The 16574-nt window shown below is 38.2% G+C and overlaps 1 protein-coding gene across 2 annotated transcripts in view; it reads right to left on the minus strand.

Annotated features, from left to right (window-relative positions):
* Positions 1-16574, minus strand: part of GMI1 (gamma-irradiation and mitomycin c induced 1) — a 391650-nt gene that overhangs the window by 119524 nt on the left and 255552 nt on the right. For both annotated transcript variants that reach the window (XM_089395476.1, XM_089395477.1), the window contains one exon: positions 11959-12025. In XM_089395476.1, coding sequence (XP_089251602.1) covers positions 11959-12025 — 67 coding nt within the window. The remainder of the gene's footprint in view (positions 1-11958; positions 12026-16574) is intronic.

The raw sequence follows: 16574 nt of genomic DNA on the forward strand, positions 1-16574 counted from the left end.
GTAAGTGCTAGTTGCAAACTTGAATCATTGATGAATCATGATTGTATGCATAATGTTACAATGTACATGTATGATCGAATTTGGATCATCATGAGAATTTATGTACTATCTATTAATTGTTTAATATATATATATATATATATATATATATAACGTGTCCTAGTGTCATGTTCTGGGGGGTCCCCATGTCCCCTATCGGACTCTCGTATTTGTGTGTCATGTGTTTCCTGTGTCCCCATGTCAAGTGACTTGGGATATTACCTTGCTTTTTGACAGTTGCGCCTTCCAAAACTCGTTCTTGTTGATTTTCTTGGAGGTGCGTCAATGCTCTTGCATCAGACTCCCAAGGTACAAAAATTTATAACCTCTTGGTCATATGCTTTTTGGTCTTCTCATAACAGCGTCAACTCGTCAGCTACAACACACCTCTACAGTAACAAGTCTAGGCGTTGCTACACGATACCACACCAAACTTTCTCCTGTGTTTGGGCTTTTGGCAGCTTCCTAGTTCTCTTCTTTGGAACCCTGCAAGCACTTCTTGCTCTAGGCTACTGCAAATCTTCTCACCTTCCTCAACTTCCACCTGCACAGAGAAAAACAAATCTCTTACGAGATCTTCAATCAACTTGTACCTTCTTCTATTACTTCTCCTCCGCACTATGCACATGTAATATCCCGAATTAATTTTTGACTCATTTCAGTGGAGTTTCTTTAAAATTCTGCCATAAAATTCATTCATCGAATTAAAGAAAATTTTACCATGAAATTAACTTTAAACTAAGTCACAAGACACGTCTTTGGGTGTCCCGTGTCCCATATTTCATGTGTCGAAAACAACACGACCCATAAAACATGTCCGATACGTTTTCCAACGTGTCCTAAAATCAGGACACGTGTTTGGGCCATTCAAACACATGCCCTAATGTGTCCTTATCTTAAGACACGTGTCCCACTAAATCCTGAAGTAAAAAGCGTCATGTCTTGATTTTTTTTCATTTTTCTGTCAATTTCGTGTTAATTCATGAGGCATTAGCCAACATGGATCTTAATGGCCCAATGCTAGAGCCAGTGATTTTTTATGACGAGCTTCTTGAAGGGTCATCCTCCACACCAACAAATGCAACAAGAGATCTTGGATTGGGCATAGAGGAAGAGGATGGAGCAGACTCAGATGGCAGTGGTAGTGATGGTGATTATGACATGGAGGAGGACCTGGACTATTGATAGAGTCGTGATTAGTGAGGCATGACCAGTACCACTAACGAGTTATGATATTCCTACCTATTTTGTATCTACTCCCTTTTGTATTTTCTAGTGGCATTCAATCAGTATCTATGTAATACATTTTGATTTTGATGACTTAATGACAAATCTGCAATTTATGGTTTTAATATCTAAGTTCTACTTCTAAATTTCTAGTTTCTTATGTGCTTGAACAATTCTTAATAACATGAACAATGAACATCGAATTGTGAACATCAATGATATAGTAAATTAATAAACTAACTAGTTCTAAAACTGTGAAATTGTAAATACTAAATTAGTAAACTACTAAATAGATATCATCACAATTCATATCTGTCGATGTTCAAATTTCTAAAAAATATGGATCAAGCACTATATTTCAGTGTTTTTCAATATATATATATATATATATATATATATATATATATATATATAGAACATGTCCCCTATGTCATGTTTTTGGGGTTGTTATGTCTCGGGTTGAATACTCATATTTACATGTCCTTCATGTCCCATGTCGTCATGTCATGTGACTTAGACTGCAAACCACAAAACATAAACTGCAACTTAAAATGCACAAGAAATATATGAAAAATCCTCGGCCTTATTTTATTAATATGCTGCAGAGATTACATGTGAGTACAGTAACATGGAAATCGCTGAAATGATGGCCTCCCAAGAAATCTACAACAATACTACACTGGCCTTCAAAAATGAAAGTTAAACTAATAAACGCACTTGAGAATTTTGGATGAATTCACCAACGGGAGAGATGGGTTCTCACCCATTCTCACTAAATCACCTGAGGGTTTTCATCCTAGGGCTACTAAAGCCACAAACTAAATTATCCAATCTACACCAAGGGCAAATACTCAAAACCAAGGTGTCCCCAAATGATCTCCTCCTTTTAAAGGCCTGAAAGATAGATCTCGAACCTTTTAGAAGTATTTTATTTTATTATTTTATTATTATTCTAAAAGCTCCTCCTTGACTTCATCTTGAGTGACTTTTAATTTATTTAAGTCACTTTTGGCCTCTTCCCCCAATTAATCTTCTCCCATTTTAATTAAGTGACTAATTAGTCACTTTTAATCCATGAAAATGGTAAATCGCCCACCATATTTTATCCATCCATTGGAAGTCACTTCTCGGCATCCCATCCTGTAGATCTTCTCATTCTAGTCCCAATGAGCTATTACACTGAGGGATTTCATCAAATATTCCCCCAAGAATGCCACCTTAAGCGTAATTAATTAAGATATGCTCAATAATAACCTCTCTCTATGGGAATTATCATAAAGCAACAAAACCAAAAAAAGTGGTGTGGAATTGTTACTGATGGTGAATATACCAAATAAACGTCGTCGGATCCCATAAAAACACCACAAAACCCCTTTGAGGTTCCTGTTTATGTAATCCTACTATTGTGACCTGGCCATCACATACCAGGAAAATCAATCTTGGTTGTACCATAAAAATGGGGACATTACAAGTCCTCTGACCCCAAGACTGATTGCCCTCAAGTAATCCGTATTTTTCCATTACAGAGACATATGCACATTGATAGAAAGATCCCATACAAACCACTAGGTCACATCATGCCTTTGTGCTAGACAAAATTGAATCAGTGCCTTGATACCTAGATCCCACACAAGTTGCTGACTCAATCTTCCATCAATGGATCCACTTGAATCCCAAAATCACCATGCCCAATCATCATCGCCCATTCCCCATGGCTCTAGTTGTGCTTTGTCTTTGGCCATCAATGTTGCTCCATAGTACACAATAGCAGAACGATCAATGTTCAACACGTGCAATCGGATCCTAAGGGACAATGCAGAACCAGTTGCAATCAAATACTAGAGAGGTGCAGAGACAGTTAAGCTCAATCAATTTCTCAGTAGACAATGCAGAGCTAATTGCAGTCAGAGACTCGAGGTACAGTTGCAGATCTAGTTGCACGAACACAGTAAATCTAGAGAGATCGAGTTTCTAGTTCAGGAGGAGGGAATTCATATAGTTAATGGAGGTAGTGTGAATTTCCCACTTGCAGGTTGCAGGAGCAGTTCCAACCTGAGTGAGACTCCACAAAGGACTTTCCAGACTCACTATTGCAGTAGTTGCAGCAGCAGTGCAGTATTAGCAACAGCAGTGTGAGGTAGATCAAAGTATGCGCAGCGACATGATGGACAACGAGAGCTAGTTGTATCAGAAATGTGAGACATCAACAACATGGGAGTCCAACTACAACATGTTCCCACATAGCAACAGGTGGGAGATATAGTCACAAAAACTCTAGGGAGAGCTAAGTTCGTCTATTTCAGAGCACAGATGGGTATAGTGGAGAACACCTTCCTCACTAATAGGGATTGTTAGATTATTGGTAGAGCATGAGACAAGTGCTCTAGTCTCAATTTCTGTTTAAGAGGCTAAGGAACACGAAATCTCCAAATCCATAAAAAGTTTCAGGAGAAAAACCCTTGAGACGACTCAATTAAGTTAATTGATCAATAATTGAAAACCCTTATTTTTAACTTAAGAAAATTGATTAATTAATGGTATTTAATTGAGAAAATTTAGTTATGCTCTAGAGACTTCCGGAAAGTGACATGGATAAAGTCTAAGATGATCTTAGCCATCGATCAAGATTAGATCTCGGTCGTTGATGCTCCAGTGAGAGATTATAATAGCAAGTCGATGGAATGGAAAAACAAACAAGAGGGAGAGCGAGTGAGCTAAGGTAGTGCGAGTTTCCCAATACGTCGTATTCAGCGAGGGAAGAATTTGAGCTAGAGTGTAGCAGGGGTTGCAACACAGAGAATTTCCAGAGAAATTCTCTAGTGGTTTTCCAGTTTCCAGCGTTAGGGAAGGCAAGCCGAATTTCCCAACAAAGAGGTCGAGTTCTACAGTGCGAGTTGCCCAATTGCTAGAGTGAGTTGCCCAAATAAGTTCGATTCAGTTGCCAGTACCCAGATCTAACACCGAGAGGCCTAGCGAATTGTTTTTAAAGGCAAAGACAAGCAGGACAACTCATCTAGAGGAGTTCCAAAGGCAGATCAAACTCATCTATGCAGAAAGTGTGCATTCCCAGTCCAACTATGCGAATTAGTTGGGAATTGTGAGTTTTCTCAAGAGGGGCCAAGAGAGTTGCTATCAAGGAAAAGATTTTCCTAGTATATTTTCCACTTGAGAAAAATTGTTGGACCTGAGCCAAGAAGGTCAGCAGTTGTAATTCTCTATTTTGTTGCATAATAAAATAAACCCTCATCTGTTGCACTAGTTTCACAGTCACTTTTTTTGGGGAACTATTAGTCAAAAATGACTGTGTCGATTTTTATGAGTACATCTATTTCTCAGTGCTTGATTTCACTTCCGCAACATTTAATTTTATTGGGAAGAATTGCAGTGTGACATATTCATTATTTTTCGTATAACAAATAAACTACTAATCAGTTAGGAGAATAAATTCCAGTTGCTGCAATTTCAAGGAAATTTCACATCCCTTGTTAATTAATCTGCATAAATTTAACGGACTAGTACAATAATTAGTGGTTGTTAAATTGATTGATAAAGCCAATTCTCCCTTGATTGAAAAAGGGACCAACCACTAGACAAGGCTTTTCAAATGATGAACAAACTATTCATACCATACATTAAGAGATGGAACACTTTAAAGCCTTACATGTTGGAAAGCACCCAATATCCAACACCTCACGCAAATCAATCGTCAATGAAATTGAAGAGTTGTTTTTGTTGGCCTTTGAAAGGATGTTATCTTCCAATGTAAAGCATTATGCAAACAAGCTTGCAAGCAATTTGCAAAGCATTGGTATTAAAGATTAGAATCTTCACTCCCTTGCCTCAAAGGACAGCTACCCACATACTTGAAAAAAAGAAATAATAGATCTTACATCAATCATGTATTGAAAAATAAATAAAATATTTGGAGACAGGGAATCTCGATCATTTTTGTTTGTTATAATGGAGAACCTTCTAATTGTGACGGGGTTGTCTGTCTAGAATTATTAGGTAGATTTGTAAGTGCAGGTTCTCATGATAACAAAACTTAACTAGACCACTTATTGCATCTACCGAAATGGCTCGAAACATGAATAGAGAGTTGGATCTGAATGTTAACACCCACTTTGGGTTCAATTGGTCACTTAGTCATTCTTTGTTTTTTCTAAGCAACTATTGCCATTATGTGATTTTGTTACGACAATATTTTCAACGGTGAACTATGGTTCTATGTTCAAAAGTTCCTAGACAAATATTGTACATTATTTGTTAGATGGAACACATGTAATGAAAGACATTATGGTTTGGCCATGAACATTTTAGAATTGAAAGAGGCGAGAATTTGATATTTGCATATACAGTGCCTCAAACTTCACAAAAACAAAGCCATAGTAGATCGGGTGACATCAACAATCATAAATGAAATTGAAGAATTGCTATTAGCCTTTGAAAATATATTATTTGCCCATGTAAGGCACCATGTAAAACCCTACCAGTGATTTTCAAAGCATTGGCATTAAAAATGCGAATTTTCACTCACTCGTCTCAAACGAGAGGTAGCCACTATTGTAAAATAGATAAGGGAAGCATTCAATTTACTCTTTTCCACTCATGACAATTATTTGTGATTTATATTCTTTTTCTTGTTTATTATGCTTATGTTCTTAGCATACAATAAATGCCAAAACAAGAAGATCACAACCATACACAATGAACACGAGATATAGGCTCCAAGCCAGCGAAAAACCCCTCCAAGGGGAAAACCCAAAAGAACTTCTCTTATTATAGAATCAACTTCAAACGAGACTTACAAGACCAAACCCTAGACCCAAGCTACTACCAAGAACCAAGCCAACCAGCCAATCGTCCAAGACAAGACCTCAAAGTGAATTCAGGCTCTTCTAGCCTTTCGTCCCTTTCAAGACAACCTATAGCACTCACTGCAATTTTCGAACCTGAGGTAAGCCTAGACTTCTTAGTTCCTAGGGTACTCACACGTCTGAGCAGCAGATAGCAAGATTTTAGACCTTCGCATTCTCTCTAGGGCTTCCTCCTCCTTCACTAGCCTTCTCGCTTGTCTTCTAGGACTCTCACATTTCTTCTCCATTGTAGATCGAACTCAAGAAGATACTTGTGTGATATGTGTGTCAATAGGCTGAATGACTTCCTTTATATAGCCTTTCCTAGGGCTCGAATAGCCCTCACAAGGTCAACTTGTTCCAAGTTGGCCGACTTGGTTCTTAGGAGCCTTCTAGACATTTCCATATACAAAATAATTTTCCTTTTAATGGCACAAATGCCCGAAACGATCTTTTACAATATAACAATGACTCTTTAACTCATGTAAACCCTAGGAGAACCCTAGGATCCCTAATGACCAATAACTTAAGCATGAAACTCATGCTCAATAATAATTCTCTTTTATTCTTTACATCATTTTTCTTCCTCCAAATAAGATCTACATAATTACATGATTCAAATGACAATTATGAAGACCGAAACTAGTTACATTATTCAATAGCCACAATACTCAAAGAAAGGAAATAACACATCTTATCATACAAGGTAAAAGTTTACATCAATAATGTGAAGAAAAATTAACAAAATATATGTAGACAGGAACCCCTATGAATTATGCTTACAATAAATTGATAAAAACTTTAACAAGATTTAGGTTTGCCATTAGATTTTTAACCTACTAAATTATTTTTCTTATATTTGATTTCTTAATCAAGCGTGAAGCAAGCACATATTGTTTTATCTTCAAAAAGTAAGACTATTGGAAAATAGGAGGAAAGCACATATGGAGATTAGCGTCCAGATTTCAAACAACAAATTTATTACCATTATAGTATTCATTCATGAAAGGAGTAAATTTTCTCCTCATAAAAATCATGTCCTATTGTAGATCACAAATACCATGTCCTTTTGTAAACTTTTCATATACTTACCTACATCTTTCAATCAAGGAAAAAGAAAAAAATATATACAAGAAGATAATTATGTAAGAAAACTACAAAAGATGAAGCCACAGATAACTGACATCTTTTAATCAATGAAAAAGAAAAAGAAAAATACAATGCAAGAAAATAATTGTGTAATGAAACTACAAAAGATGTAGTCACAAATTACTTTATAGTATATACTTAACAAAACAATAATTTCGAATATGATCCAAGCAAAGGAAGCTTAAGCCAACAAAACACACAAGAGCCTGTCTAAAGTCAACTTAACACCAGGGCTGAATTTGACCAGTGTTATGTGCTCTAGCAACGAAATTTGGTGGAGAGGTTGGGGCACATGAGATCTCTAACACCCAGAAAGGGTTTGGGCAGATTCTAAACAGTTGAGAAGATTAAAATAATTAGTGGAGACCCTAAAGTCTAAACTTAGGGAAAATAAAATATTATTGTAGATTGATATGAAACTGTGTTGGAATGGTCTAAAAGACATGGATCAAGCCAGATCTAATCTTAGTCATTGATTAGGGACTTAATCTCAACCATTGATATGTCAACAGGAAAAGTATAAGAAGAGGCTTGAGGATCAATTGGAGAATACACGAGAGTCATCAGTCATTCTATTCTCTAAAGCGGGGTTTTCTAAGACACATAGAATTAGTGATCGGGAGTTGCAGCAGAGGGGCTTTGAGTACAGAGAGACAGAGAGGCAGAGATAGTGTCGGGAGAGGAGCGAATAGCCGGGGAGAGTGAAGCAGTAGCAGCCAGAGCTCATGCAGCGCCACAGAGAAGTAGCCAGGAGCTGTGCAGAGCCTCAGAGAGGCCAGCATCGCTAACGCAGAGGGCCAGAAGGCTAACGCAGACCCATCCGAGGTGACACGGGGCTAGCGCTAGACAGAGAGGGGCTGACGCAATCTAGAAAAGGCTAACACTCGGGTTTCTCGGCCAAAGTGGAGCGGAGGAGCTGCCGGAAGGATTATCCGGGGTTTCAGCCAAGGGATTTGTCTCAAATATAGAGGTATTACTGCCAAGGAAATTCTCTGTTGGGTAGCCCACTTTATGCACCCAGATTGTACTCTGATATTTCTTAATAAGAAAACCCTTAGATAGTTGCACCGGTTTTCCCACATTGGGTTTTCCAGGGACATCGGTCCAAAAATCACAGTGTCATTTGGCATGACTGTTTCTGTTTCTTTCAGTTGTTGATCTATAATATGTTGAGCATGCACTAGTGTTTACTTTTAGTATTTACATTGTAAATAACTTGTTAAGTAACAGAACACGTAGGCAGGAATAAATCAGATAAAGTGCATGGAGGGTTTCTAACTAAGTAGACTTAGAAACTTCAACATGGTATGAGAGGGTGATTGCAGATCACAGGAGAATGCAGTGCTTGCGTCATCAAGGGTGAGTCGGGAAGAGGCAACACAGAGGCTAAGGAAGGCAAAGGGACCCTCACGCAGAGCCACGCAGAAGTTGGGAGGGTTGGCGCAGTTGGTTGAGGAGGTCGGGTTGCTAGTGCCAGGATTGCGTAGAGCCTAGGAGCTCCCACCTTCAGGTTGCGCAGGTTTAGAAGGTTGTGGGAATATTGTAGAGTGGAGTTGGTGAAGTACTGTAGTCAGAATAGTACCTAACAGAGCAAGGCCAAAAGGAGGGAGTTGCTACCCAGGGTTTTGAGCCGAGGAACCTGGATCAGTGGTGTGGTTGCACAAGACGATCAAAGTAGGGGGCATCTCGACAGTGGCAGAAGGATTTCCGGCAGGGAAATCTACACTCAGAGGGAGTCCGAAAGAGAACTTCCAGATGGGCAGTAGAAACTCGGAGTGGAAGAAAGAACTTCCAGGAGGGAAGTAGAAGAGTATCATGCCACTAAACGGAGTAAGAGATAGGATAAACTGGATGGAGCGTCGAACTTCGCAGTCTGGAAGGCCAGAATCTTAATCGTACTAGACAGAAATCGTGTCAAGTACTTCGCCTTGAAGGTTATAGCTATCCGAGTCGACCCCAATGATAACAACAAGTATGAAGAGGCAATGGCGAGGGCCAAGAGCATCATCCTTAACGGGGTCAAGGACCATGTAGTACCACACATTGCTGAGAAGGAAACGACATATGACATGTGGGAGGCCCTCAAGAAATTGTACCACCATACTTCTGTGCAGAGAAGAATGTTACATGAGAATCAGTGGAGGTCGTATCAGATGAAGAAGGGAGAGCCGATTAACACCTTCCTTGGAGGACTGAACGAGATCCGAGATCAGTTAACTGTTATAAAAGCCACGTCGAATCAAGGATTGATGGTGAGGACGGCCCTGAATGCAATCTTAGAGGACTCGGAAGTATTTGTCCAGAGTATACTGGGCAGAGGGACTCTTCCACCCTGGGATGAGATGTGGGCTACTCTTTGCCAAGAAGAGATTAAACTACAGTCGAAGACGGGTAGCAGCAACAAGGGGATCAAAGTCAAGCAGGAGGAAGACGGTGCCCTAGCATCTGAGGGAAAGTAGGCAACGCAGAAGAAGAAAGATGTCTCCAAGATCACATGCTTCCAATGTGGGGAGTTCGGTCATTATGCGACCTAGTGTCCAAGGAAGAAGAGTAAGGGAGAGTCTTCTGAGACTAAAGCAATGCCAACAAGGGCCGAGAAGGAAGCTTTGACAGACAATGACTGTGCCATGAGTGAACACACACCACTTGAGCGAAAGTGGGGAGACATCGAGTTGTAGTTAGGCAAACTACAGACGATGAGGGGCAGGATCCTCGAGGTACCCAGCCTCTTGGATTAGACCTTGCTACGGGAGCTCCGAAGAGATGTAGCAGGATTGGCTGAGTCGGGTAGAGATGGATGTAGATGAAGAGGTAGAGAGAACTACAATGCAGAAACCCCGAGACAGCGCGAGGCTAGCAGGTTGCAACGATGCGAGAGGCACAGGAGTGTTGCACCAGTGCAGGATGACAGAGATAGGTGTGAACCGGTACGAGATGCAGGGAGTTGTTGCAGCAACGTAGAGGTCAAAGAGGGAGCACTTGTCAATGCTAGAGAGGGCTTTAGCATGAGGAGGGTCTCTAGCCCAAAAGAGAGGTTAGAGTTGGGATATCAGTTACTTGCTTCTAAGTAACTGAGTTGCAGTGCAGCGATGGCCAGCATGATGAGAGGATATGCAATGCGGATGCAGTGTTGGGAGAAAGGACGACCAGCAGCACAGATGCAGAGGGAGTTGTCGTTAGATGCAACAGTGGCAATGGAAAAACCATGGGCAACAGTACAAGATACAATAGTTCAGAGGATGGTGGGCAACAGGCCTAGCATCAACACAGGGACTGATGCTAGATGATCAGAGTGATACTTAGTGAGGAGTATTGCTAGAGCACAGTCCTCGCTAAGAGGGAGCGTTGATTTGGGGTAGCATCGGATGTGCTCTAGCCACGAAATTTGGTGGAGAGGTTGGGGCACATGAGATCTCCCATACCCAAAAAGGGTTTGGGCAAATTCTAAACAAATCAGGAGATATTAAAATAATTAATGGAGTCTCTAAGTCTAAACTCGGGGAAAATAAAATATTAATGTGAGTTAATATGAAACTGTTGTTAGAATGGTCCAAAAGACATGGATCAAGCCAGATCTAATCTTAATAGTTGATTAGGGACTTAATCTCGACCGTTGATATGTCAACGGGAAAAGTATAAGAAGAGGCTTGAGGGTCACTTGGAGAATACACCAGAGTGATCAGTCATTCTATTCTCTAGAGCGTGGTTTGCTAAGAGAGATAGAATTAGTGATCGCGAGTTGCAGCTGAGGGGAATTGAGTACAAAGAGACAGGGAGGTAGATATAGTGCCGGGAGAGGAGCACATTAGCCGAGGAGAGAGGCCAAGGCCACGCAGAAGTAGTCGGGAGTTACGCAGAGCCTTAGAGAGGCCAGGGTTGTTGACACAGAGGGCCAGAACACTTACGCAGACCCATCCGGGGTGACGCAGGGCCAGCGCTAGCCAGAGAGGGGCTGACGCAGTCCAGAAAAGGTTGACGCTAGGGTTTCTGGGGCAGATTGGAGCTAAGGAGCTGCCGAATGGATTATCTTTCAGCCAGGGGATTTGTCTCAAACTGAGATGTATTACTGCCAAGGAAATCCTCTGTTGGGTAGGCCAGTTTCGGCACCTAGATTGTACTATGATATTACTTAATAAGAAAACCCTCAGAAAGTTGGACCGATTTTCCCACATTGGATTTTTCCGAGGACATTGGTCCAAAAATAACAATGTCATTTGGCGTGATTGTTTCTGTTTCTTTCAGTTGATCTGTAATATGTTGAGCATGCACTAGTGTTTATTTTCAATGTTTACAATGTAAATAACTTGTTAAGTAACGGAACAAGTAGGCAGGAATATATCAGATAAAGTGCATGGAGGGTTTCTAACTAAGTAGACTTAGAAACTTCAACATATGAATCAACTACTAAATGAGTTCCATCTTAAGTTCCTCCAGTTATTCGACACTTCCTATAATTAAATCAATATAACAAAATCCTTCCAACAGGATATTTTTGTCAAGAGTCACATCATTTGAATCTATATGTACAGTTTGCATACAAAGAAATGACTAGCTACGACATTAATATCAAATCTTTTGTTTACTAAAAGAATAGTTACCTACTCATCACATCTTTAGATAATAATGAATCAAAAAAGAAAATTTAAGACAAATAGGGAAAAATAAAGTGGATAGTCTTCAAAAGCACCTTTTGAACCATAATTTCCCGTAACTTTTAGAAGCCCTCCAAAGTTTATCCAACCTTGATCATCCACCTGTACACAATAAGTATTCCATTGGTACAAAGATGCAACATAAAGTAACTAAACTGGAATCCATATCAATACTCAATTTTGAGTATATAATTTAATAACATTAAAGACCAATTTTGAATTTGATTATTAGCCTTAACGAAAAGAAAAAAGAGATAATATAACAAATCCTTGTTAAAATCTCCCTACCACATGCTAAATATACACAACGAAAACAAGAATTATATATTCACATCTTCTAGAATTCTAAAGAAAGGAACATTTACATCTTTACATTGCATGAACAAGCAATCTTTAAGGTGGGCAAAACTTAGGTGATAGGATCCTCAAATTCTCTAGGGTGTTGGACATTGAAGAATGTAACCAGGTTCGGTCTTCATGAATGTATTTAAGTCACAATATAATATAATTTGTCGGAATAAAGAAAATGAAATTTTATTATTATTAAAATTGACTTATTAAAGCATGGGTTTCATGCTTGGATCAATTGTTTTGAGGTCAAAGCCTCCATTGTAGACTTCTAGGGCTTATGTCAAGTGTCCTTGTCCATGTCATAATGTAAAGAACCCTTCTTGGGAATTAATTGTCAAGAAAGAAATCTATTTTATATTAAAATATGTCTTTAGGCCTCCTCCACCAAGTCAACCTCAAAACTAGACAAGCCCGCCTAAAACTGGGCAGCAAGATCACTATATAAAGGCAACAACTCAACCTCATTTGTCACCCACTCACAACAAGTTTGATCTGCAATTACTGGGCCAAGAAAAGGTGTGAAATTCAAGGAAGAAGGAGAAAAAGGATAGCGAAGGACTCTTTCAAGCATAAAAGTCAAAAAATTTCATCATTTTCCCACACATGTGAAGTTGTGCACCTAATAGAAGAGAGCCAAAATTCTGCAGTGACTGGCACGCTGAAAATTTGTTGCAGGGGGTCGAAATTCTACTACTAGAAGTCGAATTGTTGGATTTTTGTTGGGCAAAAGCTGGTAGATAAGAAGAAGACTAATACATCATCCTGGAAGGCTAACTTGGTGGAGGAGGAAGGTCTATTGGTCTAGGGTCTTGGTCCATCTCAATTTGAATTATTGAAGGAAGAGTTTTTTATTGGGTTTTCCCCTATATAGGGGTTTTAGCCTATATCTGGTGTCCCTGATCTTTGTGTTTTGGTTTTGGTAATTGCTTGATGACCTAAGATAAAAAGAAAAGACAAAACAAAACAACAAACATAAGAAAAATAATAAGAACTCAAAGATATCACAAGTAATTATTAATAGAGAAAATCTTTCTTCCTTTGTGATTTGCTAACATGGTATCAGAGCTAAGGTAAAGAAAAAGGAAAAACGCATCTCAAAGATCTACTAAGGAAAAGGAGATCAAAGAAAGGTCACTAAGGAAAAGGGATCATATAAAGAGTCAAGCCTACTATATAAGGTAACAATGACAAAATCAATGAACGGAGAAAACAAATTAGAAGAGGCCTCCAACTACATGGCCTGGAAAAAGAGAACAGATCTCATTCTCGAAAAGAACAAAGCTTTAGATCTTGTTCAAGGAAAACTCAAGAACCCTACTGATGAATCAAGTAATGCAGAGAAAGCGAAGTTTATAGAACTTGAAATCGTGGCTATGAATCTAATAGTGGATGGAGTTAAGAATAACCTGATTCCATACATATCCAACATAAATTCTGCTCAAGAAATGTATGAGGCTCTCTCCAAGTTATTGACAATCAAGAACATTGATCAAATAGCAAGCCTCAAGAATGAAGTAAGAATTGTTAAGATAAAAAATGATGATAATGTTCCATCATACTTTATAAGGATATCTATAATCAGAATGAACTCCAAGAAATAGATGAAGTTGTTCTAGAAAAGGAACTCGTAATCACTGCTCTTATAGGACTACCTAAATCTTGGAGTGCTTTTGAATCAAGGCTTAACAATTGGAAGGATACTCCAACATTTGAACAAATGTGGAATGCATGTAGACAAGAAGACGTTGAAATATCGATGGTAAACAACAAGAAAGAGAATGAAGAAGAAAACACCTTGAATGCTTATTCTACTCATCACAAGAAGAAGGGAACCTAAAGAAGTTCAGAGGACCAAAGAAGAAAATGGACCTATCCAAGGTTGAATGTTACAATTGCCACAAGATGGGACATTACAAGAGTCATTGTCCTGAGAATCCAAGAAATAAGAAGAGAACTAGGGATCAAGCAAATGTCACTGATGAAGCTCAATCTAAGAAAAACAATATTGAAGAAGAATCGGAAGTCAAGGACATATACTACTAAGTCCTCCATTTCACATATCCTTCCTTGGTCTCTTATTCTAAGTTTTGAATTTCCTTTATGTTTTAACTTTTGATTTCTAAATTTGTAGGTCTAACATGTTGTGTTAGGATATTTTTGAATTATTTTTGATAAGTTGTAGACATCCCTCAAAGATTATATTAAGAGGGAGCATTCACCATTTTACCAAAAGATAAGTATCTTATTCCTTGTCTCCTCCTTATGTTTGGTTTCTCTCTCATATCATAATATGCTTGTATTGTAAGCTAATAACCTTTTTCTTATATTTATCCTAGTTAGGAAAGCCTACTAAATGCTCAAAGGTTATGAAGAAGACTTCAAAGGATAGAGTTGAAGCATGAAAGAAATTCTATTGAAGCGCATCAAGATTTGATGTCCTACAAAGGTTTGTTAAGGAACAACTCAAAGGTATGCCTTAGACTATAAAGTTTGTTAGAAAGTTCTCTTCATGAAAGGTATGTTCCCTCTATTTTAAATTTGCTTTACATGACTAACATCGTTATCTCTAGGTTTTTGAATCACAAAGATTATTTTCAGGGAGATTAATCATTAGATTGAATCTACCCTCATTATAATATCATTCTTGTGGAACCCTAAAAAGGTTCATTGTAAACCCTAACCTAAGGGTATCTCGATACTAATATTAGTCTACTTAGGTTTGTTGATGAAATCTAGAATTCCTATTCTTTTGATGTTTTAGTATTGTTATGATAAAAACCCTAGCGCTTTAGGGTTTGCTGTTAATATCTATATTATGTATTGAAACCCTAGATATTTAAGGTTTGGTGAATTAGTGTTGGTGAACAAAGTCCTTGTAAGTAAGATTCTAGGAATAAAACCCTAAGTATATATTAGTTTGATCAAAACCCTAGTCTAAATGAAATTGTTGTATACCTAATTTTTATGCATTAATGTTTATGTCTTGGGTTTACCTAGTAGGTATTGTTGTGATATGCTAGTGCATGATTATGAAATACTAGATATGTATATGTGAGTATGCTAACCTAATTATTGATGCCCATAGCTTGTGAATTCTAGGATTTGAGGATTATTATTCTAGGATATAATGATATTCTTTCCAATATGACTTAGTTTTGCTGATAAAATTTAGAGTTTCCAACAAACCCTACTAGAGTCTAACATATAAATTCTGAAAAATTGTTGATCCCTTAGATGCATTGTAGCACTGACATCTAAGGCTTCATGTCTCGAAGATGGACTCTTGGGTTTGCAATATATCATGAAAGAGGTTGTCATATATCTCTAAAAGTAATATTGAGGCCCTAGATATAATAAAACTGATATCTTGATTAAGTTGCTCGAAGATGAAGTCTACAATTTATGACAAAACCCTAGCAAGAAGTTGATCCTCAAAGATGGACTCTCGGGTTTGCAATATATCATGAAAGAGGTTGTCATATATCTTTGAAAGTAATATTGAGGCCCTAGATATAATAAGATTGATATCCTGATTAATTTGCTCGAAGATGAAGTCTAGGGTTTATGACAAAACCCTAGCAAGAAGTTGATGTCTAGCTTATGTTTCTTGTAACTAGGTTCAAGTATTTGATGTCAAAAGTTTGAATGTTTAACTTCATGCTTCTATATATATTTGTATTTGGTTGTACTTGCTATTAAAGTTTTACAGGTACATAATCTTCAATATGATGAAGATGCTCAGATGATATGAATAAACATGATGAAGGAAGTTATATAAATAATGATGATCAAGTTAACCTTGATGTCATAAGAAGGGATGAGCCATGAAAGGTTCTCCAATGTTATAAAAGAAGGAAGCAATTGATCTCCCTAAGTTGAGAGGGGGCCAGGATAGAAGAAAAGGTATATTTCCCCAGTTAAGAGGGAGGATCTAAGGATGTATTTGGTGCTAAGATCTTGAGAAGATCTAAGGATGTATTTGGTGCTACTGAAGAAATAAAAGAAGAAGAAAATTCAAACAAATTATATATGAACAACTTGATGATGCAAGGAGGATTAGGATTATTGAGGACCCCAAAGGTTTGTGTTAACTTGTATATACATTCAAAAGTTTATTGCTAATTAGGGTTTGTAGAGGGAAATTCCTCGATAAAGAAGTATGAACACTTGACAAGCATGCTTGGACAAATGGATATATCTAATTTGGACAAATGGATATATCTAGTTTATTAGGGAGAGTTGAAGCATCTAATGGCAGACGCTTGGGAGGACATATGGTCGGCCTGTGTGTTGATGTCTA

Source organism: Pinus tabuliformis, chromosome 1_2 (genome assembly GCF_031772625.1).
Source record: "Pinus tabuliformis cultivar Carrire ecotype Pingquan chromosome 1_2, CPIR1, whole genome shotgun sequence".
Classification (NCBI taxonomy): domain Eukaryota; kingdom Viridiplantae; phylum Streptophyta; class Pinopsida; order Pinales; family Pinaceae; genus Pinus; species Pinus tabuliformis.